Source organism: Euprymna scolopes, chromosome 33 (assembly GCF_053919585.1).
Source record: "Euprymna scolopes isolate OS-2025 chromosome 33, ASM5391958v1, whole genome shotgun sequence".
NCBI lineage: Eukaryota > Metazoa > Mollusca > Cephalopoda > Sepiida > Sepiolidae > Euprymna > Euprymna scolopes.
Window position 1 is genome coordinate 13,676,534 of NC_136514.1, and position 24,528 is coordinate 13,701,061.

The following is a 24,528-nucleotide window of genomic DNA, read 5'->3' on the forward strand; positions in this document are numbered from 1 at the left end:
CTTTAAACTGAAACATAATTATCAAAGTATACTTACGCAGATAGATATGGAAATTCTTTATTAAAGTTTGTGCCTATTTCCATTCTATGGAGGCCAGGCACGAATGCAGACCCCACAATTTTATTATACCATCCCTATTTAAGTTAAAATATACTTATCAAAGTATTATGTACATCTATATCAAAAACACTTGTTAACGTTTTTTTTTTAAATTTTAAAATTTTTCGTTTCCATACTTTGTGGACCAGGCATGTACGCAGACCCCACAATTTTAATGAGTCATCATTATGCCAGATCAAACATACCCATTCCTGTGTCTCGATACATCTTCTATCATTATATGTGATCAGTTTTCTATAATAGTCAGCTATATAGGAGCCTATTCGTGACCAGACACACACACAGACATTCAGCTTTATATTATAGATATAATATGAAAATAACATTTGTGAGTTCATCAACGTTTGATTTTCAATTAAGAGACTTCTTCAGGATGATTCAATTTTAAAGATCATGGCCCATCCAAAAGAGGGAACAAAACCTTTTACAGGTCACATGCATATCAAGTATTCTCAAATAATGCACTCTTGTTTTTTTATTTTTCTTCAAATAAGTCATTCTGAAGAAATTTTTAAATGAAGATGAAACGTTGATGAACTCGCAAATGATTTAGGCTTTCCTTTAGGCTTTACCTGTTGGAATATCATTTTCATTTTTCATCATCATATATATATATGTATATACTTGTAGGAAGACCCAATGTTGTCCGGAATTAAATGAGGGTCAGCAAATGTTCCACACATCCATACATTTTATTGTCGGTGAAATCACCCATTTTTTTAAATCCCATTGATTGATTGCCTGCTCTAGTTAAAGACAGCCTCCCCTCTCCCCACTGCAGGAAGAAGCTTCACATGCCTCCCCGCAGTGACTTAGTCCACAATAGATTGTAGTCTACATTACACTGTAGAGAATCTATTGTTGATTTTATAAAATGATATTTTATATATAACGGCTTCACTTAAAGTTTAAAATACAAAAGTCAAGTGACATGGTTGAGTTGTGCTCTAAACATAAACATTCATTTCAATTCGTCCGTTTCTTAAAAAAGAATCTACAGTTTACTTTATAGGCTGGGCCTTTCTGCTTGTGCAGTGATAAAACTTCGCAAATGCACTTGTGATGTTAGGTTGTATAAAAGTGTTAACTTTTGGTCAAAATTGGGTTTCCTTCTTTAATCAGATTTTTTTAATTTGATTTTCAATACTTATCAGATGCATTCCCATACAAAACCAATGTAAGAACACTTCCAGACACATCAAATGCCTTCATGTGAAATTTAAAAAAAAATCGTTCCAACCGTTCCAGACTCCATAGGAAACGAACTCACACATACACACACACACAGAGTAGATGTCACACATACACACACACACAGAGTAGATGTATATATATATATATATATATATATATATATATATATATATATAATTTCATGTATATCCAAATATATTTTCTCTACATCTGAATTCTCATCTATCTCCATTGTCTTACACTTGTTTCACACAAACTGATTATTCTCTCTCAACCTACCAGTAATTCTACTGCATTTCTTGATGCTTATAGGTATCACAAAGAATTGTATCTGATTTTACAAACTGAGTAGAGGAACTTTGTTCTCTTTAGATGCTTTGCTATGCCAAATTGTCTATGTTGATAGTATGATTTTATGATTGTAATAACTTGAATGCGCCAATCAAAGATGAATTTTTTGGTGAACATGTCCATAAGTCAACATAGGTTTTCAAATGGATTTCTAAAGCTGTTACCATTTTGGACTAAGGAAAGAGTTGGTGCTTATTTAGAATTGGACTTATTACGAAAATTTAAAATAAAGAAAATGCAGAAGAGTCTTTATGATGTACGTACTCATCACGGAAAAAAGATGGCATTCCAAAAATCACATAAATTGATCAAGTATTTTTTTATTTAAAAAAATCAAATTTTATGACTTGCTCGATGCGAGAGAAACCAGACACCATATTTGATTGAATTCAAAATTCATCACTGCTTATCTCCTCTTAAAAAAATTCTCCAGAATCAAGTGTTCATAAATGGCTGCTAAAAATACTTAATTGCTAAAAATTGTAAACTTTGATTTTTGCGAATAAGTAAAAAAAATATTAGATCAATTTTTGTGATTTTTAGAATATAACATCATCATGCTGTGATAAGTAGGTGCACCATAAAGGATTTTCTTTATTTTTGTTTTCCCAAATAAGTGCAAACCTGAATTAGCACTGAAGAGTCTATCAGAGATGTGTATGCAATCTGATGTACTAAAGTGAAACCTGACCGGCCACGGGTGAAAAAATGCAATTCACCGAAAGAAATGATATGATGGATGGGTAATGCATGTCTTAAAGACAAGATTAGATAGAATAACCTCAGAGAAAGGTTAAGTCTGGACAGTATAGAAGATCTGCGCTGAACAGGAGACTTTGTTAGTTTGGTTACATTGTAAGAATGGATGAATGTTCTTGGGTATTGATGTGGACCCAGAATTGGGACCACGAAAGACAACTCTGAACACGGTATTTGTTTTAAAGATATTTTGAAAAAAGGAACAAGATGCAGAGAAAAGTGGTGACATAACCGAGGCTTGCTTGTCAGTCTGATATCGGTAGAGAGTCCCATATCCCCTGAGAGTACTTTGATCTCGATTAATATAGTATTTGGAAGAGTCCATGAATGGGTAGATAACAGTCCCGTAATAGTTATGTAATCTAGAACAGTTGGGGTAGCAGGTTCAGTTCATGAGAAAAAGTCAAGGAAAATATGGGAGGAAGTGATAAAAGATGAATTTGAAATAAAGAGGGATAAATAAAGACCTGGTCAGAGATAGAATAGTTTATAAGCCAGCATGTAAAAATGGTGTTAAATCGAATATGATGAATAAAATTGAGATTAATCAATAGGATTTGTGATAATTAGATAGTGTAGACGTCAAAATGGTAAATCGAATGTGCCGATCAAAGATTTGTTCTCGTCCAAAATTCCCCCTATATCAAAAATATCAAAAATAAAGAAAAGTCTGTATGATGTATGTACCTGTGACGAAACTAAAATATCATGTTCCAAAAATCAAATAAATTGATCAAGTACTTTTGCAAAAGGAGATAATCATCATCATCATCATAGCACTCCATCTCAAGATCCATTGTTGGACAGTGTCCGTAGCATCCCTCAGGTACGCATCGGAGTATGCCTCTCTTGGGAGACAGTCTGCGAGGGTGTATGTGATAGTCTGCACATCAGCATCACAGGGACACCGGAAAAAAACAAGAAAGAAAGGGGAGGAGAAAACCCAACAATAATTCAAATTTGCGAGATTTATGTTGTAATGCTTACGAATTTCCATTAATCGCTTAAAAAAAATTGCTTTATAAAAATAAAACTCTTTGCTAAATTTGCATAAACTTTTGAATCTGGTATTTTTGTTTCAAGTACGGATATAATACAGATTTTACTATCATGTTCTAAAAATCACATAAATTGATCAAGTAGTTTTACAAAGAGAGATAACTCGAGATGATTCAAATTTGCTACACTTATGTTGTAATGCCCACAAATTCCTATTAATCGCTTAAAAATGATTTTCTTTATAAAAATAAAAGTAATTGATTAATTTATGTGATTTTTGAAATATGATATTTTCGTTTTGTCACGGAGTACATACGTCATACAGATTTCTTCTTTATTTTTGCTTTTTTTCCATATAGGGGAATTCTGGACAAGAACCCAAGTATGAATTTCTTTTGAACTTCCATATGAGTTGTATTTAAATAAGTTTTCAGGCATTTTGTACAGGCATTTAAAATTGCCGTAGACTCTTGAAAATTCAGTATGTTATTGCTATATATCTTATGAGATGACTGACCAATTTTTATGTTTTCAGGTTCAAATGAACAGCTACAGCAGGAATTGGAATACACCCTACTAAAGCCATGATTGTCACAGCTGGTGCATTTTAAAAATGCAATCTGGACGTGAGGACATTTTAGAAGAACGATATGCAATAAAATTCTGTTTTAAACTTGGAAAAATTGCCACAGAAACGTATGGAATGCTTCAGACTGCTTTTAGATCATCTTACATAAATTGAGCATCAGTTTTTAAGTGGCATAACAGATTCAAGGAAGGAAGGGAGTCTTTGAGGGATGATGAGAGGTGTGGGAGGAGTAAGGAAGTCAGAACACTAGTGTTGATTGGCTAAATAAAGAATTTCATGAATAAGGACCGTTGTGTGTCTACAGAGACAATAAATGCACAGTTTGATGTCAGTGTGGGAACTGTACGCACAAATATTCATGAGGAACTGAAGATGTGGAAGATTTGTGTAAAGTTGTTTCAAAGATGCTCCATTCTTGTGACAGACTATTTGACCAAGATGAGCACCAAGAGAGTTCCTCACCCTCCCTATAGTCCAGACCTTGCTCCCTGTGACTTTTGGTTATTCCTTAAGCTCAAGGAAAACCTTAGAAACTGTTGTTATGAGAGAAGGATAAAAAAAAAAGGCTGTGACCAGGGTCATTGACACACTCACACAAGAGGACTTTCATGGGGCTTTCCAGAAGTTGTTGGAATGGTACAAGGGCATTGCAGCCGAAGGAGATTACTTTGAAGGAGACTAGAATTTCATGTGTGTACTATCAATAAAAGTGTCCATACGTATAAAACAGTCTGGAAACTTATTGAAGACACCTCGTAAATGAACATGTTTTCTAGAGTATTTTTAAGGTTGTTTTGCATAAACTGATGCCTGAGATAATACCGTAAATGATTATTGTATTGATACACTTGTCTTTTTATTATTCAAATTCTTTGTATCTTGGAAATTTAGTAATAATTTTTTATGGCCCTGATTTATGTTGTAATGCCTATGAATTCCCATTAATCGCTTAAAAATGTTTTTCATTATAAAAAGAAAAGTACTTGATCAATGTATATGATTTTTGGAATATGATATTTTCGTTTTGTCGTAAGTAGATGCATCATGCATATTTTCCTTTTATTTTGTTTTTTGATATCGAGTGAATTCGAGACAAGAACCCGAAGATGAATTTCTTGTAGAACGTAAATATGTAATATATTGATGTTGACATTCTGTGGATGTTCAGCGCAAATGGAGGAGTCCTGATATTATTGTAGCTCTTTTGCTAAAACTGCAAAAGAATTTATCTAAGCTAGCAGGGACGCCTGGCGTAGCCTATTCGTAAAATATGCTTAAATATATTTTAATTTATTCAAATTTCGTATATATTTATTATAGAGCCAATTTTCTATTGATTCTTATAGATTATAAAGTTGTGATTTAAAAAAAAAAAAGAATGTATCCATATGACTTGGGTGCAACAGCTTGAATCGAACCCGAAAACAAAACTTATGAAAAAAAGAATATATATATAACTTGAGTTTCTTCAGCTATAATTGAAACCGAAACCAAAACTTATGAAGAATTCTTGGTAAAATTATTTATCACAAGAAATGGAAGGTCATAACAATTGAACGGCAGTCACTCGGAAGAAAAAAAGAAGTGTGACACACAAAATAACACACACGCTATCACATTATTAGTCTCTCACTCCTAGACAAGGTTCAAAAGAGAGTCGCCAACCTGATAGGTCCTGAACTGTCATCTAAGCTTTAGCCTCTGTCCCATCAACGAAATGTAGCATCCCTCTGCCTGTTCTACAAGTACTTTAACAGTGAATGCTCTGACGAACTGCAAGCACTTGTACCCTTTCGATGTAAATACCCCCGACATAGCCAACAAGCAGCTAAATCCCACCCCTTCACAGTAGAGATCCCTAAATGTAAGAGAGCCTTCTACTCCAGTAGTTTCTTTCCCAGAACCACTAGACTTTGGAATTCCGTTCTGGGTTCCTGCTTCCCTGGCTGTGCTGACGGAAAGAAGTTCAAGTGTAACGTAACCCGACATCTTGCTGCCCAACTCCCCACATAGTGCACCTGTAGCTTATGTCCCTGATAGTAGCCCCCTATAGCAAAGTGGCAATGTGTCTTGTTTGGGGTGAAAATGTAATTAAAAAAAAAAAAATTAAAAGTATTAATATATAGATACATATTTCTTTTAATTATTCAAATTTATTTGTATCTTGGAAATTTAGTAATGATTTTTTTTTTTTTTTTTTTTTTGACCAAAAAAAAAAAAACCCCTTCAGACTGCACTTTTTTTCCTGCATGGCTAAAATGTCAAACAAAATGTTGCATATACTGCATACTTTTTTTTTTCTTTTTTTCTTTTGCATTTGCATGCTTTGCGTTTCATCTCGTTCGTGAGAGTCTTACAATCACAAAAACGCAACACTTTTCTTGAATCCTAAACTGATTCTATTTTTCTTTATTTCATTTTTTAAATGAAAAATTTGTTTTTATATTTTCAGCTATGCATTTAAAATTTTCAAAAGTGTAACTTTTTTTTTGGGGGGGGGGTTCCAGAAGGGCAGTCTGTTAATCCTTATCATTCAGTAAGCAACAAAAAATAATGAAACGATCTGTAAAAAGTTGAATATTGAATGCAGCAGCAAGTCCTAGCGACTGCTAGAAAACTGCTTCTGTGGTATCAGTTTACAAGAATTCTGGCAAAAGAACTGACCCAGTAAATTATCACCCCATTAGTCTCCTCCTGCTTTTTGCCAAAATATTTGAGTCCATAATTAACCAAGCTCTTGTCCATCACCTTACAGCTGCTAAATTTCTGACCGACCAACAATATGGATTTAGATAAGCTCGTTCTACAGCAGACATCCTAACTGTAATCTCTGAACATATATGCCATACACTGGACAAAGCAGGGGAGGGTAGAGCAGTAGCCTTAGATATATCTAAGGCTTTTGACAGGGTTTAGCACAATGATCTCAGGAAAATCAGATTGTGCGGTATCACTGGACGAATACTTAACATAATTAAATCCTTCTTAAATAAGAGAAGAATCCAGGTTGTCCTTGACAATCGTACATTTAAACAATATGATATAAATGCGGGTGTACTTCAGGGGTCTATCCTTGGGCCTTTATTATTTCTAATATTCATAAATGACCTTGAATGAATTGTCTCTGAGATGGGTATATTTGCTGATGACACCATGCTCTATAACAGGCAAGAGGGGAAAACAAATGAACACATATCTAAGAAAATGGCAGAAACACTAGAGGATGACCTCCAATCTCTAGTGGAACGGGGACAAAAATGGATGGTCACATTCAATGCTGCCAAGACTAAACTTGTTTCCTTCAATAATTACAAGAAACCTTCTGTACCAGCAATAGCAATGGGCAAGGATTTATTATCTGAAAGTAATTCTTTAAACTCCTCGGCCTAACGTTCACAGGAAACATGAGTTTGAACACTTACATTGAAAGCATTGCTGGACCGCTGTGAGGAAGGTAGGCTCTCTCTACCGTGTAGGAAAGCTACTAACGCCTGAAAGTATCCTGTATCTCCATTCTCCCATGTATGGAGTATTGTTGTCATATTTGGGCTGCTACTAGTCTCTCGCTCCTAGACAAGGTCCAAAAGAGAGTCTCCAACCTGATAGGTCTGAACTGTCATCTAAGCTTCAGCCATGCTAGAAAGTTACTTATGCGTGAAAGTATCCTGTACCTCTACAAGACCCAAGACCACCATTCGCCCATGAATGGAGTATTGTTGCATTTGGGCTGGTGCATCTGCTACTAGTCTCTTGCTCCTGGACAAGGTTCAAAAGAGAGTCGCCAACCTGATAGGCCCTGAACTGTCATCTAAGCTTCAGCCTATGCCCCATCGACGAAATGTTGCATCCCTCTACCTGTTCTACAAGTATTTTAATGATGGATGCTCTGACGAACTACAAGCCCATTTACCCCCTCAACGTAAATACCCCTGACAAACAACAAAATCCCACCCCTACACATTAGAGTTCCCTAGATGTAAGAAGGCCTTGTATGTATGTATGTGTGTGTATGTGTGCGTCCAGTTAAAAGTAAAAAATAAAAAAAAAACACAAAGTTGGTATACTTTTGATCAGCATTACTCTGGATGAATAATACTTAAAATTTAGAAAACAAAAAATTATTTTTGGAAGGTCAACTGGAATAGGATTTATTAGGTGTGGGGGAGGGGTCAGATTTTTTCGTCATTGTTACTAATTAGTGATCATGAAATATGTTTAAATATATTTTAATTCATGCAGATCTTGTATTTATTATTATAGAGCCAATTCTCTATTGAATATTATATATATGTGTGTGTGTGTGTGTGTGTGTGTGTGTGTGTGTGTGTGTGTAAATACTGATTTCAAAATTCATTTTATGGATATTTTAAATGTTTTTGATTATTCTATATAAATAAAACAGTAAATGTGTATGTGTGTGAAAATATTTAACTGATAAACTCTTAAACTACTGATCACATAACACTGAAATTAACAGGAAGTAGAATTTATACACCATTAATAAGGAGTAAAATTTTTGTTTGGACTGATGAATAATGTGTACAGAAATACGTCGGCAAGTTGAAATGCAAAATGTTCATTCCAACTTGCCGACGTATTTCTATTACTTTTGTGCATGTGCAAATTCATTCATAGCTTGAAGTGGTTTAATTTGAAATCTTTCTTATCTATCTGTTGATAGCTCAAATAGTAGCAAACGTGGCTGGAATGCAAGATGTTTTGGTTTTGATTCTAGCTGATGGCATGCAGGTTTTTTTTTTTTTTACTTTTGAAATTACTACTATATATTAATTTCAATATAATATTCAATAATTGCTTCTGTAATAATGAATACAAAATCTGCAAGAATTAAAATATATTAAAGCATATTTTACGACCAGGCAAGACTCCTTTTTTCCTACTAGTAATAAGATAAATAAATAAATAAAGTAATTCGAAAGAAATAATCAAAGAATAAAAATGTCTTAAATAATGTTTAATGAAATTCATTATTTTTTTCCAGCAAGGATAAAAAGGTTTGACTTATACAAATTCAAAAAGAAAAGATTTTGTTCAAAGACTGGCTTTATTTTTTTACATCCAATTTTATCAATAGGCGTCCATTTAAAATATGTGAATCAGGTTGGGAAGAAAATATATAAAAATATTTGTTCAATTGAAAAATAGAACAAAAAAATTAAAAAATAAATGAATCAAACATTTTTTTTTTTTGTTAATATTGGTAAATAAGAAATTTGTTAGATTTAAAAAAAAAAAAAAGAAAATATAGGGGAAAAATGAAAAAATAGAAATTTTTTTGTTAATATTGGTAAATAAGAAATTTGTTAGATTTAAAAAAAAAAAAAAAGAAAATATAGGGGAAAAAATGAAAAAATAGAAATTTTTTTGTTAATATTGGTAAATAAGAAATTTGTTAGATTTAAAAAAAAAAAAAAGAAAATATAGGGGAAAAAATGAAAAAATAGAAATTTTTTTGTTAATATTGGTAAATAAGAAATTTGTTAGATTTAAAAAAAAAAAAAAAGAAAATATAGGGGAAAAAATGAAAAAATAGAAATTTTTTTGTTAATATTGGTAAATAAGAAATTTGTTAGATTTAAAAAAAAAAAAAAGAAAATATAGGGGAAAAAATGAAAAAGTAGAAATTTTTTTGTTAATATTGGTAAATAAGAAATTTGTTAGATTTAAAAAAAAAAAAAGAAAATATAGGGGAAAAAATGAAAAAATAGAAATTTTTTTGTTAATATTGGTAAATAAGAAATTTGTTAGATTTAAAAAAAAAAAAGAAAATATAGGGGAAAAAATGAAAAAATAGAAATTTTTTTGTTAATATTGGTAAATAAGAAATTTGTTAGATTTAAAAAAAAAAAAAAAAAAAGGAAATATAGGGGAAAAAATGAAAAAATAGAAATTTTTTTGTTAATATTGGTAAATAAGAAATTTGTTAGATTTAAAAAAAAAAAAGAAAATATAGGGGGAAAAAATGAAAAAATAGAAATTTTTTTGTTTATATTGGTAAATAAGAAATTTGTTAGATTTAAAAAAAAAAAAAAATAGGGGGGAAAAATGAAAAAAATAGAAATGTTTTTTTTAATATTGGTAAAAAACAAAAAATACAAAACCAAAAAAAGCCAGAAGAAATGTACAAACTATTTTATCAATTTGTATGTGGAATTTATTAACATTTCTTTGAAAATTCGTATTTTGTTTGAATTTACTTATTTAGAAAAGTTTTTATCCCATTTCAGCATAACGCAGTACATACCCTCAGATGATTCTATTACATCGGAACCTCAATCGAGTACAGGTTAGTAAATCTATAAATATAAAAGCGAAAATGTGTGTTCGCTTTTTCTGTATGTCTACAAAAGGTTTTTTCAGAGAAGCGGTCGCTCGCCTAACAACTTTTTAAAACTTTTTATATCACATATAAATCGTAATCTCTCACAGTTAACAATGAAGCTCGCCTGTCTATTTAATTTGCTCGATTTCGGGAAGATAAATATTCAACATTTGTCGCTCGCTGCATGTGGGTTAGTCTTTTTCCTATGACATCTTGGGAAGCGTTCCCGCAGTAAATGAAATACTATACTATCCCGCAGTAAAACTTGACTTCATTAACTCATTAAAACGGGCACCTGCCAAATCCAAGTAATTAAATAAATTCAAACGTGTTTCCGTTAGCATCTCGCGGTGGGGCAATGGTTAACGATGCACATTTTTTTTTTTTTCACACTTTAATTTACAACTTTGCCTCAACGGTTCGGGTTCGATCCTCATACTTACTGCTTTTTTTTTTAAACCCCTCACACACACACCTCCAAACACCCAGGCAACGCCGGGTACCCCTTGCTAGTCTAATATATAAAAGGCAAAATGTGTGTGTGTCTGTTTGTATGTCTCACAAAAACTTCCAAAAGACGCGTCGGAACATGACAAAATCCGTATCGTTTTGAAGCTCGATCTCTTCGAAGACAAATATTGAAAAATTGGCCGAAAAAATTAATTCCTTCACTCTCAACTGGGCCACTTTTTACAAAAAGAGGTCGTTTTTTTTTTGTCAACATTTTCGCAAGTCATCATCTCCATTGGATTGACTACCCTTAATTCGAACGCTTGCAACTTCAGTTTCATGATGGACGCATCAGCTAAGACGTTAGGTTTTGTTCACCTTCTTTTTCTCCTTTGCGTTATGGGTTTGAGCCTGCCTGCCTACTACGATTTTTATTTTTTAACACCTCTCTCCACCCGGGCTGCCTACTGTTGCTTTGATACCCCCCCCTCCGGGGCTTCCTTACTACACCACTTCACCACAGACAGGCAACGGCAGGTACCTCCTGCTAGTCTATAATATAAAAGTGAAAATGTGTGTGTGTTTGTGTGTGCACTTTTTGTGTATGTCCGCCAAAGGCTTTTGGAGAGGGGGGGGGCGCTTGGCATGCTCACTCATTCTTAAAACATTTTATATACTGTCTAAATCATAATATATACGAGTTACCAATGGAGATCACTTCTATCTTTAATTTGCCCAAATTTTACACACTATTTTCGAGATTTTTTTTTTCAATCGCTGCGTCTTTGTTTCGCTGAATCCGTATCAGCAGTTCCCTGGCACTCGTGGCAGGGACGTCCAGAAAAGCAATAAAGTATGATCAATGCGGGGGGGGGGAAACCCCTTATATCAGACAATTGCTATTCATTGGAACACTTCTCTTTTTATAGGGAGTGGGTTTTTCCCCCAACATCTTGGGGAAACAAAACCCAAAAAAACTACCTCACAGTGAAAGTTAACTGCGGTATTTCTATTTGACCTCATTAAATTCAAAATCACGCACTTGTCAATTTGTGTAAACAAACCCCAAAACAACTGCCTCACAGTAAAACTTAACCGCGCGATTTCTACTGCGAGATATTTGAGCTCGTTTTTTTAATTCTTAAATAAATTCAAACGTTTTTCAGTTACTTTCCCTTGCTGGCCGAGCTGGTAAACATGTCAGTTTTTTTTTTTTCACATTTTATTTTCCATCTTCGCCTCAAGGCTCCTGGTTCAATCCTAGGTACCTACCAAAACTTTTTTTGTTGTTGTTAACCTCCCTCCCAAACACACATACCTACAAACACCCGGGCAACGCCGCGTGCCCCTGCTAGTCTATTATATAAAAGGCAAAATGTGTGTTTGTATGTCTGCCAAAAACTTTCGACACGCACAACAAACACTGACAAATGTGGTATCGTTAGAAAGATCGATCTCTTGAACGACAAATATGCAAAAATTGGCCCAAAACATTAATTCTTTGACTATTAACTGGGCCTTTTTTTGCGGGGAGGGATTCGTTTTTGTGTCAATATTTTTGCAAGTCAATTCACACCTAGCAATCTCAATGTACATTAAAAAAAAAACGTTATTTTGAAGGCTCATGACGTCATAAAGTTGCCATGGGTGAAAAGGCTAATGCATTTGCTTTTTTCTCCTTCTTTTCCTCTTTCGCATTAAAGGTTCGAGCCTGGCTACTGCGCCTAATTTTTTTTTTTTTTTTTTTTTTTTTTTTTTGCCACAAAGGGTACTCACGAGTATTTTTTTTTTTTTTTTTTTTTTTTTAAAGGGATTGGTTGCTTAATACCTACTATACCACTTTTCGACTTCCGGGCAACGCCGGGTACCCATGCTAGTCTATTATGCCGGGTACCCATGCTAGTCTATTATATAAAGAGCAAACATCTGTGTGTTTGTGTGTGTGTTTGTATGTCTGCTAAAAACTTTTGTTATCCACATCGTACAGGTACAAACGCAGTATCATTAGAAAGAGCAATCTCTTGGACACATATCGAAAAATTGGGGGGAAAAAAAAAACCGGTGATTATTTAAATTTTGCTTTCGTTTTCACTTCTCCAATCCCCCCCCCATTTTCTTTTTTTAACAATCTTTTTTTTTTCTTTTTCTTTTTTCTTTTTTTAACAATCTTTTTTTTTTCTTTTTCTTTTTTCTTTTTTTAACAATCTTTTTTTTTTTTTCTTTTTTTAACAATCTTTCTTTTTTCTTTTTTAACAATCTTTTTTTTTTTTTCTTTTTTTAACAATCTTTCTTTTTTCTTTTTTAACAATCTAGCGATGAAGCTGTAGTATTTATATTATTAGTATAAGCAGTAAAAGTTAAATACTTATATTACTACTGATAATACTCATAATAATAATAATACTAAGAATGTCTCCCTAATTAAATATGTGATAAATTCCTTCAGTTAAAATATGTTGGAATATGTTTCGGCAGAGACACCAAATCAGCTACCACCATCTAGAAAGTGGCGGAAGTAAGGCAAGAATGAAATGCCTCAAGAAATATGCTGGATAACCACTGACTTATCTCTGCCATGTTTTTATTTATCCTTCTTTCTCTCAAGTCTATTTTTATCACTGCCTCTCATGTTTTCCTTTGTCTTCCCTTGTGAACTGGACCTGCTACTTCAACTGTTCTGCATCTACTAACGCAAGAATTATCATCCATTCTTTCACATAATTAATTGTTGCTAATGATTTTCTGGTGGCAGAGGAGGTTGTTGTGAACATCTACTCCCCACCGCCATGTTTTCATTGTAAAAGGCCTGCTCCTGCTCATGTTTTGACACAACGTCTAAGATATATTTTATTTATTTGTTTGCGGACTGTTACCCTCATCCTTATAGTTGTCGTTTCACAACGTTTCAGCCAACTATTGCTCTGACCTTATTCGGGTGATTAGCCACGATGAGATAGGAATAGGCAGCTAAGCACCTGACGAAGTCCAGAGAAATAGTTGGCTGAAACGTCGTGAAACAGCAACTATAAAGATGAGGATAACAGTCCGCAAAATAAATAAAATATACAAATTACTCATCTCAAAGAATTCTTAGGTAATTTTTCAGTTCTTCTGAACCAATTGACGGCCACTTCCATTTTGGAACATACAGCACTTGGTACTTCTGCAGTCACCAGTACTTAGCACTTGTCTACCTACAGCAACTGCCAAAAATTTCTCTCACTCTATGTCTGCCTATAACAAAACCAAAATTCTATGAACAGAGTTTTTTTTTCTTAGAATTGTGTTTGTAGAACACAATACTATGGAGCTGCTTCCCAACTGACTATAACATGGTTGTTTTCCAGTTTTATGTAAATAAGTTCTTGTTAGACTTTCCTCTTATGGAATTAAAACCAAGTTCCACCATTACTGATCATGGTATAGGATGACCTTCTACCTGACACTTATTAACTCTTATCCTCGAGTATCCCCCCCCCCAGTAAAAAAAAAATATGATTCAACATTTATTATTATAGACTTTAATAAGATACAAAACACTGCTAAACGTCTCCACATTAAAAACGAATAATTATTTTAGTTTGACAGTTTGAATAAAGCACGAAAAAGTATGAAAATTTAACTTTATTTTTTTTTTTTTTAGCATGTTACTAATTAGTTTATAAGTAAGGCTATGACAACAGCATATTCTTTTCATTGTTTTTATTCTCTAGTATATATCCGACACAGGCACAATTAATCAACCGAGGATCATATCACTCTACATAAAAACATATAAGATATTACCTTTAATGCATCCAAAACCAAACTCCTATCCTTACATCATCAACGCTCTGATCCACATCTAGCATCAATTGTGATGGATGGCTCTCGTCTGGGTGAGGCCCCGTGTTTTGACAAGCTTCTGGGTTTGACCTTTACTCCTGATCTGAAATGGAACACGTACATCAAGTCTGTTGTCAAGGTCGCTGGAAAGATGGTGGGATCCTTCTACCGCTCCAGAAGATATCTCACTACTGATGCAATTCTCTATCTATATAAAAGCCAAGTACGTCCAAGGATGGAATACTGTTGCCATATCTGGGCAGGAGCTGCAAAAAACAGCCTATCCTGCCTTGACAGAGTACAAAATAGACTTCGTGGCTTAGTGGGGGATGCCCTTTTCTCTACCCTGCAACCTCTCTCCCACAGAAGAGACGTTGCGAGCCTATCCTTGTTTTATCATTATTTCCATAGCAGGTGCTCGTCTGAACTCCAATCTCTGGTCCCCCCTCGCCAATCTTTCACGAAAAACACCCGTCTAGCCGAATCCACTGTGAAAAATTTCCCCCACTCTTTATCTGTGCCTAAATCAAAACGTGGATTCCATGAACAAAGCTTCTTTCTTAGAACTGCACGCCTGTGGAACTCTGTTCCGTCTGCCTGCTTCCCACCGGACTACAACTTGGATGTGTTCAAGTCCAATGTTAACAAATTCCTAATGAACTGCCCCCTTAAGTAAACACTTCATCAAATCTCCGCACTAACGTAATGTACTTGCGATAACCCTTATCCATGAGTGGCTTCCGGGCCTTGATAAGTGTGATCACTGTGTAAAAAAAAAAAAAAAAAAAAAATATCAATGGATATATACCTGAGAATCAAAACAAGAAAAAGAATATGCTGTTTTCATAGCCCTATTTATAAGGCATTCTGGTATATTCCTCGAGACAGTTCATTCTTGCATTACTTCCCCTGTTTTCTAGAGAGTGGTAGCTGATTTGACATCCTTGATGAAACATCTTCCAATAGATATTTTAACTGAAGAAACTTATCACATTTTTAGACAAATTATTATTAGTAGTATTTGCATTATTATAAGTAGTTTGGCGTAAGAATGATATATTTTTTGTAAAGAAAATTTTTATTTTTTAAGAATATTCCACACAAAAAAGAAAGTTAACAATCACAAGAAATAAATATTTGACATTTTTTTTAATAAACGTAAGAATTGTTCACATTGTTTTTCGTATGAAATTTTAATAAAAAAAATGTTATAATTAGGGCTATGACAACATCATATTCTTTTCATCGTTTTGACTCTCAAGTATGTATCCAACACAGTAAGACACAGTTAATCAACCAAGAACCACATACATCACTCTATATAAAAGCATATAAGATATCAACGGATACACACTCGAGAGTCAAAACAATGAAAAGAATACGCTGTTGTCATAGCCCTAATTATAATACATAATATCTGTTGGAAGATGTTTCGTCAGGGACACCAAATCATCTATCACAGTCTAGAAAGCAGGGGAGGTAATGCAACAATGAAATGTCTCAAGAAATATGCTGGAATGCCGTTTATAAATTCAAATTTGATTTCTTAAACTAATATTTACCCCGCAGTGACTCGCCACCAGATCTTTTCTACTTGTCCTACGGTGGGGTTCTGTATGACATGGGGTAGGGGGTTTGTATTTATGATGTGTTTATTGATAACTATATATATATTTACATGTTGGTATATTTGATCGTCCATATATGAATGTGCCTATTGATCGTCTAGTGATTGTTTGAACAGAACATATAAAAATTATAACATTAAGGGACAAATAAGTCTCTGGGGTTTTACGTCAGCCAATGGGAAAACCTATCTGGTTCATCTTTGGTCTTGATTTGACAGATCCTCAGAAAAGCTGCAAACAGATTTGTACGACTCAAAACATTGATGGTATTTAGAGCAGCTTTATTCTGGATGTTTCCTCCCTCCCCATTGGAAAGCTGCAATGCTGGGTGTAGACTTTAACTATCAACATTTTCCCCTAGAGCAGAGAGGGAGAAAATAACAAAATACCAATAACTTATGCACGACATGAAAAGAAACTGGAATCTTAAGAAGGTATCAATCATACCAGCAACCGGGCTAATGAAAAAGAATTTCAAAAACTATCTGGCGAATATACCCAGTGAACCAAGTGCAAGAGAAATGCAAACAATAGCACTTAAAGGGACAGTTAGATTCTTAAAAAAAAATTTCTAAGTTGGAGTAACTAAACTAATGAGAGAATATTTGGCATTCGGTAGAATGCCCCATCCCCAGCAAAAACAAAATGAAAAGAAAATTAAAATAAAAGCAAGAAACCATTACTATCCATGACCGCCTTTTCTTCCTCTGACTACGAACTCGATTTGTTCTCTGACTCCCAACTCTTGACTAACTGATCCGTGCATTTCCAAGCTATCTTGTTACGTCATTTTGTTAACGTTTTAACATTCTTTTTCACCAAGTTAACATTTTTGTTTGTGCTAGTTATGAAAACTAACATTCCTTTCTATTAAAATATTTTAACATAAATAATTTTATCTGTAAATATGTATTCCGCTATGATAACATTCTTTCTGGCATTCTATTACAAATATTAATAACGATTATAATAATCGTTGACCAGCACACCTTTTGATGTTGCCCTGCCAATATCAAACATATTTAGAGAGTTGAGATGTGAGATCTTCCTTTGCATTAAATTTAAATTTCAATTAAATTTTAATTAAATTTCAATTAAATTTCAATTAAATTTTAGACATGCAGAGAAAAAAAAAGAGCAAAAGAATTCTTTGCAGCATTGGTAGGAAGGAAAGTTGTTGCTGGGATATTTTTACAAGGAAAGGGAGATAACTAGAGCTTGAAACTTCCGCAAGCACTTGCCATAGAATAGAAATAACGATAAAATAGGGAAGGATTAACAAGGTTATACAGAATGAATATTATACTCCCCCCCCCCGTATATATTTTTTTACACAGGAATCACCACTTACCAGGGCCTGGAGGCCACTCGAGGATAAGGGTTAATGGGTATACATTAGTCAATGTGACTATAGCATAGTAAACATAAGTACTAGAAATTTTATAAATTGGATTATTTAGGGGGACGGTTCATCAAGAACTTGTTTACATTGGACTTGAAGACGATCAGATTGTAGTCAGCTGAAAAGCAGGCAATCAGAAGTGAGTTCCACAGGCGTTCAGTTCTAAGAAAGAAGCTTTGTTCGTGGAATCTACATTTAGGTCTAGACACAGACAAGGAGTGTGGGAAATTATTGATAGTGGTTTTGGCCAAACAAGTGTTTTTCGTGAAAGTTTGGCGAGGTGGAAAAGAGAGCTGCAGGAAATAGGAGAGTTCAGTGTTTCTTTTATGTACTTGATTATACTTCTTTATCTTTAATCACAAACACAGCATATTACCACTTGGATGTAAGAGGTTACTATTTGGGGCCATGCCTATAGAGGTACTGTGTCCCAGATCATTAGTGTCCTGGTCTTAAGTGTCTTAGGTCTTATAGTTATCTTAAATTCCATCTATGAAATTAACATCAAGTTAACATTTTTTTTTTTGTGCTAGTTATGAAAACTAACATTCCTTTCTATTAAAACATTTTAATGTAAATAATTTTATCTGTAAATATTTATTTTGCTATGATAACGTTCTATTTTCACAAATATTATAACAATCATAATCGTCAACCAGTACACCTCTCGATGTTGCTTGGTCAATGTGGCGTGGAGAGGTCGTTACAGGTGGAAATAAAGGGAATTATTTTATAATAAACTTAGATACAAAACTGAACACACTGCTAAAAATTGAACATGTCATTTTTTTTTTTTTTTTTTTGTAATCCTTTGAGATGAGTCTTCATAATTTGTGTATTCATTTTTTTTTTTTTTTTGTAATCCTTTGAGATGAGTCTTCATAATTTGTGTATTTATTTATTTATTTTTTTTTTTTTTGTGGATTGTTATCCTCATCTTCATAATTGTTGTTTTACCATGTTTCGGCCAACTCATCCTCTGGCTTTCTTCAGGTGGTTAAACATGACGATAGGAATGCTGAGTTTTGTAACTTAGAACTGCATGCCAGTGGAACTCTCTGCCGTTTGCCTGTTTCCCACTTAACTACCACTTGGACGTCTTCAAGTCCAACATAAACAAACTCCTGACAAACCGCCCCCTTAAGTAAGACACTCTATCAAAACCCCCAATACTAATGATTACTACAATACTATCTCATTGATTACTGTACACGCAATAACCCTTATCCCTGAGTGGCCTTCGGGCCTTGATAAGTGGTGACTCCCATGTAAAAAAAAAAAAAGAAAAAAAAAACTGTATCCCCAGTAATTACTGCCTTCCATAGTTGTTGTTGTCTCACTACATTTTGGCCAAATTATCCTATGGCCTACTTCGGGTAGAACTGAAACTACTATCTACAAACAATGCTTATCTGGAACCATAGAGACTCAACGCTGCACCATCGACCCTTTGTTATTTCAGTATTTATGACATCATAAAAGCTCTCTTCTCAGAACAAACGAAAAGCACACAATACATACACGATTAATTTTTGTACCTGCAAACATTATTTTTCTGCTTATGATTATGAAGATATTGCACACACATCTAACATCATACCTGTTTAATACATGTTTAATGTGACATTTGTCTGAATTCTATACATTCTTCATTGTTTGGATTATTTTGTCACGTGAGATTTTCTTAACATGTATTAATTTCGCTATTGTCACATATTGAATTTTTGTTTTTTTGCTCACTATTTAATATTATTAATATTTAATAACAATTGTTTAAAATTATTAATAATAATATTTAATAACAATTATTTAAAATTATTAATAATAATATTTAATAACAATTATTTAAAATTATTAATAATAATATTTAATAACAATTATTTAAAATTATTAATAATAATGTTAAATAACGATTATTTAATATTATTAATAATATTTAATAATGATTATTTAATATTATTAATAATAATATTTAATAACGATTATTTAAAATTATTAATAATAATATTTAATAACAATTATTTAAATTATTAATAATAATATTTAATAACGATTATTTAAAATTATTAATAATAATATTTAATAACGATTATTTAAAATTATTAATAATAGTATTTAATAACAATTATTTAAAATTATTAATAATAATATTTAATAACAATTATTTAAAATTATTAATAATAATATTTAATAACAATTATTTAAAATTATTAATAATAATATTTAATAACAATTATTTAAAATTATTAATTATAACATTTAATAACGATTATTTAAAATTATTAATAATAATATTTAATAACAATTATTTAAAATTATTAATAATAATATTTAATAACGATTATTTAAAATTATTAATAATAATATTTAATAACGATTATTTAAAATCATTAATAATAATATTTAATAACAATTATTTAAAATTATTAATAATAATATTTAATAACAATTATTTAAAATTATTAATAATAATATTTAATAACAATTATTTAAAATTATTAATAATAATATTTGATAACAATTATTTAAAATTATTAATAATAATATTTAATAACAATTATTTAAAATTATTAATAATAATATTTAATAACAATTATTTAAAATTATTAATAATATTTAATAACAATTATTTAAAATTATTAATAATAATATTTAATAACAATTATTTAAAATTATTAATAATAATATTTAATAACAATTATTTAAAATTATTAATAATAATATTTAATAACAATTATTTAAAATTATTAATAATAATATTTAATAACGATTATTTAAAATTATTAATAATAATATTTAATAACGATTATTTAAAATTATTAATAATAATATTTAATAACGATTATTTAAAATTATTAATAATAATATTTAATAACAATTATTTAAAATTATTAATAATAATATTTAATAACGATTATTTAAAATTATTAATAATAATATTTAATAACGATTATTTAAAATCATTAATAATAATATTTAATAACAATTATTTAAAATTATTAATAATAATATTTAATAACAATTATTTAAAATTATTAATAATAATATTTAATAACAATTATTTAAAATTATTAATAATAATATTTGATAACAATTATTTAAAATTATTAATAATAATATTTAATAACAATTATTTAAAATTATTAATAATAATATTTAATAACAATTATTTAAAATTATTAATAATATTTAATAACAATTATTTAAAATTATTAATAATAATATTTAATAACAATTATTTAAAATTATTAATAATAATATTTAATAACAATTATTTAAAATTATTAATAATAATATTTAATAACAATTATTTAAAATTATTAATAATAATATTTAATAACGATTATTTAAAATTATTAATAATAATATTTAATAACGATTATTTAAAATTATTAATAATAATATTTAATAACGATTATTTAATATTATTAATAATATTTAATAACGATTATTTAATATTATTAATAATACTATTTAATAATAATTATTCCTGAATTTTAGGTCAGGTGGAAACTCCTGTCATCCCAAGAACAGACAGTTTCACGGTGTCTACACCAACCAGTGTCGAACCAACCACAAGTAGCCTTTTTGGATGGTTTGCAGGCAGTAGTTTTGTGTCAAAGGTTGTTGAAAAAACGAAGGTACGTACAGCTTGTAGTTTTTCATCTTCTTTTGATAACTGAATGTTTGTTATTGTTAGTCTTTGTCAGTCTTTAGAGACAATGGATACCCTTTGCACAGGCTATAATGAAGCAAAGTTTGTGTAATACCTAACTGCATTTCTTCTGACTCCAGTGGTGAAATTCAAGCAATGCTGAAATGTGGAGAAATACTAGTGTTATTTCAGAGATTTTCCTTCTGCTAGAGTAGTTGCCTAATCAAGTCATGAGAGCCTAGTTTACCCTACTATTTCACTAATAAGTGATCGAAAAAGGTGAATTCGTACCTTTCCGAAGCAGATTAAAGAAAATTGTTACGTAAATGTTTGCTGTCCTGTTTGTTTATTTATTTATTTATTACTAAACGTTTCCGTTTCTAATCGTTTTCTTTTACGTTTTCTTGTTACCATCTTTTTACAATTGCTTTTACTTTTACGGGTCTGTGTGTTTATCACCATTCTTACATATATATGTGTGTGGGTGTGTATGCTCTTACGTATGTTGCGTGCAGTTCACTGTTATATGTGTGTGTGGGTGTGTGTTCTTATTCTTACACCGTTTCTTGCCATGAAAGTCTCCGAGACATGTACGTGCAAATGTATAATGCGTACATACCTGCTTGCCTTGCCCAGCGGATGATATCTTCTGGTCGTTAGTCTGCCATCTTGTTAGATCCTTGATATGACCTTAAACTATATCCGATGGTGAGGCCCCAGCTTGCGGGCTCTGGGGAGTGTGGAGCCACCCTTTAATTGCCATTGCTCCCAGGTCCACTCTGACCCGGAGTTGTAGTACCTGTTAGAGTCCCAACTATGGGTTAAATAGAAACTGACTTGCAAAAAACAAATATATTCTATTAAAAATTTTTTCTTCAAAATCACCGGATTTGGCATTAAGTAACCTGAAAAGGGTTGATATGCCGTAAAACAAACACAAAAACAACCAACCAACCAACCATCTCGTTGGAAAGTGGTCACTGCAGACAGATGCATCGATAAACAACAAAATAGATTTGAAACTTCAATCTTTTATTTCAAGGCAAGCCTATCATCTCGGACACTGGTTGTCGGACACCCAAAATCTCCTGTCTGCATTCTCTGCTGCACAAAACCACTCTCTGCCCATGTGGTTGTCAACCAGAAGCCTACGACCACAATTCCTGTGTTACCCCTAATTTCCGGTGCATTCTCTCTAGGTTGATACCTGAAAACCTAACCTTTTGTGATCCTGCCAACTCGCTGATGAGAAATGAAAATATACTTACATAACTTTCTATTTCTAAAACTACCTACATAGCAATTAAGCTGGGATTCCAAATAATACAAAATTACTTTATAGTGACTTCTAGCATGTGGTTTTCATCTTATTCTCGTACTCTTTATTATAAAAATTGTTATGACATTTTATTTTTTTTATTCTTATAAAAATGAATAAATATTAAAATAAAAAAATATTTACTTTTTATTATTATATTATTTTTCACTTTTTTGACTGAATGGGTGTATTGGGCGTATGCATAGTGACGCGTTTATACACTTTGTCTGTGACAGCCGACGGGTAAATATCCGGTTGGGAGTTTATGAATCTCCATATCAGAAGAAAAATAAAGAATCCCAACAAAAAAACTTAACTGACCTTAAATAACCGATAAAGGTTGATGAGTCCAAAAAAAAAAAAGTAATTTTTTTAAAGGAAACTGTATTAAGTGATGATATTAAGGAAACAGTTATAAATTAAGACTCATACAGAATGAGAGTAGGCTCATTTCATCTTATTTTCATACGCAAACTCCTTAGTAATCTCCTTTTGCAGTCATTACAGACAATCGACAGCTGTGAGAACATGTGCTCTCTCTTGATAATCACTGACCATATGCCATTGTGTGCCATAGTCTTTTTCTCTTTCATCTTCCATTCTCGTTTGGGCCATGTTGCTGTCTTTCACGCATTGGCAACTGCTGAAGGATTCTCTGTTGGAGATTGCATCACTTTGTGTAGTTTTCGAATCCTTAGATATCCCAGAAATTTTACCTGCCAAATTCGAATTTAGATTCTGATCTTTCAAAGAAAAAACGATGGCTGGGCGCATAACCTGTTAAGTGTTGAGACATTATGTTGAACAAAGATGGCGGCGTAGTTCAAATCAGATCCTGAGTGTAATTGGCAGTAATCAAGATGGCGGCCAAGAATCAAATGCAGTCCGTGACGTAGCTAACGGTGAACTGATTGAATTCAAAATTCGACAATTTTTATACTAATTTTGGAAGGTTTTCATTGGTTGTTTAGCACAGGCAGTGGTTATAAAAACGATTGGCGAATTCATTGGTCTCATACCCCCTACTAGGAGTCAAAAACAGTTTACATTTAGCAACGTAAATTATTTGCCAGACAAAAAAATATAAAAACTATTTTTATATAAAACACATTGTTAGACCCAAAGGCTGAAATAAAACCAGAAAAAAAAATTTCATTTTTATTATTTTTTTATCATTTATATTTATTATTCGAGGCCGCTATATTGCTTTGAAAATTTGGCCTTTCTAAGGTTTTGCAGATTGGCCTTTTTAAGCTCTTTCATGAACTATGTTTTTGGCCGCCATATTTTTTTTTTGTAATTAAAGAGCATAAAAAGGCCAAATTTGGCCTTAAAAAAGCCAATCTGCCAAACCTAAAAAAAGGCCAAATTTTAAATGTGTAAGATGTGCACATTTAGTCTAATAAAAAATGATTAAAAAAAAAAACATAAAAATTAATATTTTTTTCTTTTGTATTTCAGCCTTTGGGTCTAATGTTTTATATAAAAATAAATAGTTTTTATAAGTTTTTTTGTCTGTCAAATAATTTACGCCACTAAACTACACATTTACCTTTATTTTTGTAAATAAAGGAAATTTAAATTTGCTTTTCGATTTGCTTTTTATTTGTCGTTTTATGTTTCTAATGTAATCCCCCCACCCCAAATAATTGAATCTGTCTTATTTTGAGGTTTGTTTTAATAAATTGGTAGGTGAAAGTAGAGAATGGTCTGATAAAAAATAATTAAATTTATCGTTATTTTATGTTTCCAATGTAATTTCCCCCCACCAGAAAAAAAAACAAATTGTATTTGTCAGATTTTGCCGTCTCCCTCAATCACTAAACGTGAAAAAATACTAGAGGTGACATGTCTTGTTGAACGCTTGGTGGCCAAAAAGTAGGTGCTCATATTAC

At 31.8% G+C, this 24,528-nt stretch overlaps 1 protein-coding gene across 7 annotated transcripts in view; it reads left to right on the top strand.

The window, feature by feature from the left end:
• LOC145258144 (protein PRRC1-A-like) overlaps positions 1-24,528 on the top strand; it is a 108,236-nt gene that overhangs the window by 72,484 nt on the left and 11,224 nt on the right. For all 7 annotated transcript variants that reach the window (XM_080115930.1, XM_080115929.1, XM_080115934.1 and 4 more), the window contains 2 exons: positions 10,261-10,319; positions 21,162-21,301. In XM_080115930.1, coding sequence (XP_079972056.1) covers positions 10,261-10,319; positions 21,162-21,301 — 199 coding nt within the window. The remainder of the gene's footprint in view (positions 1-10,260; positions 10,320-21,161; positions 21,302-24,528) is intronic.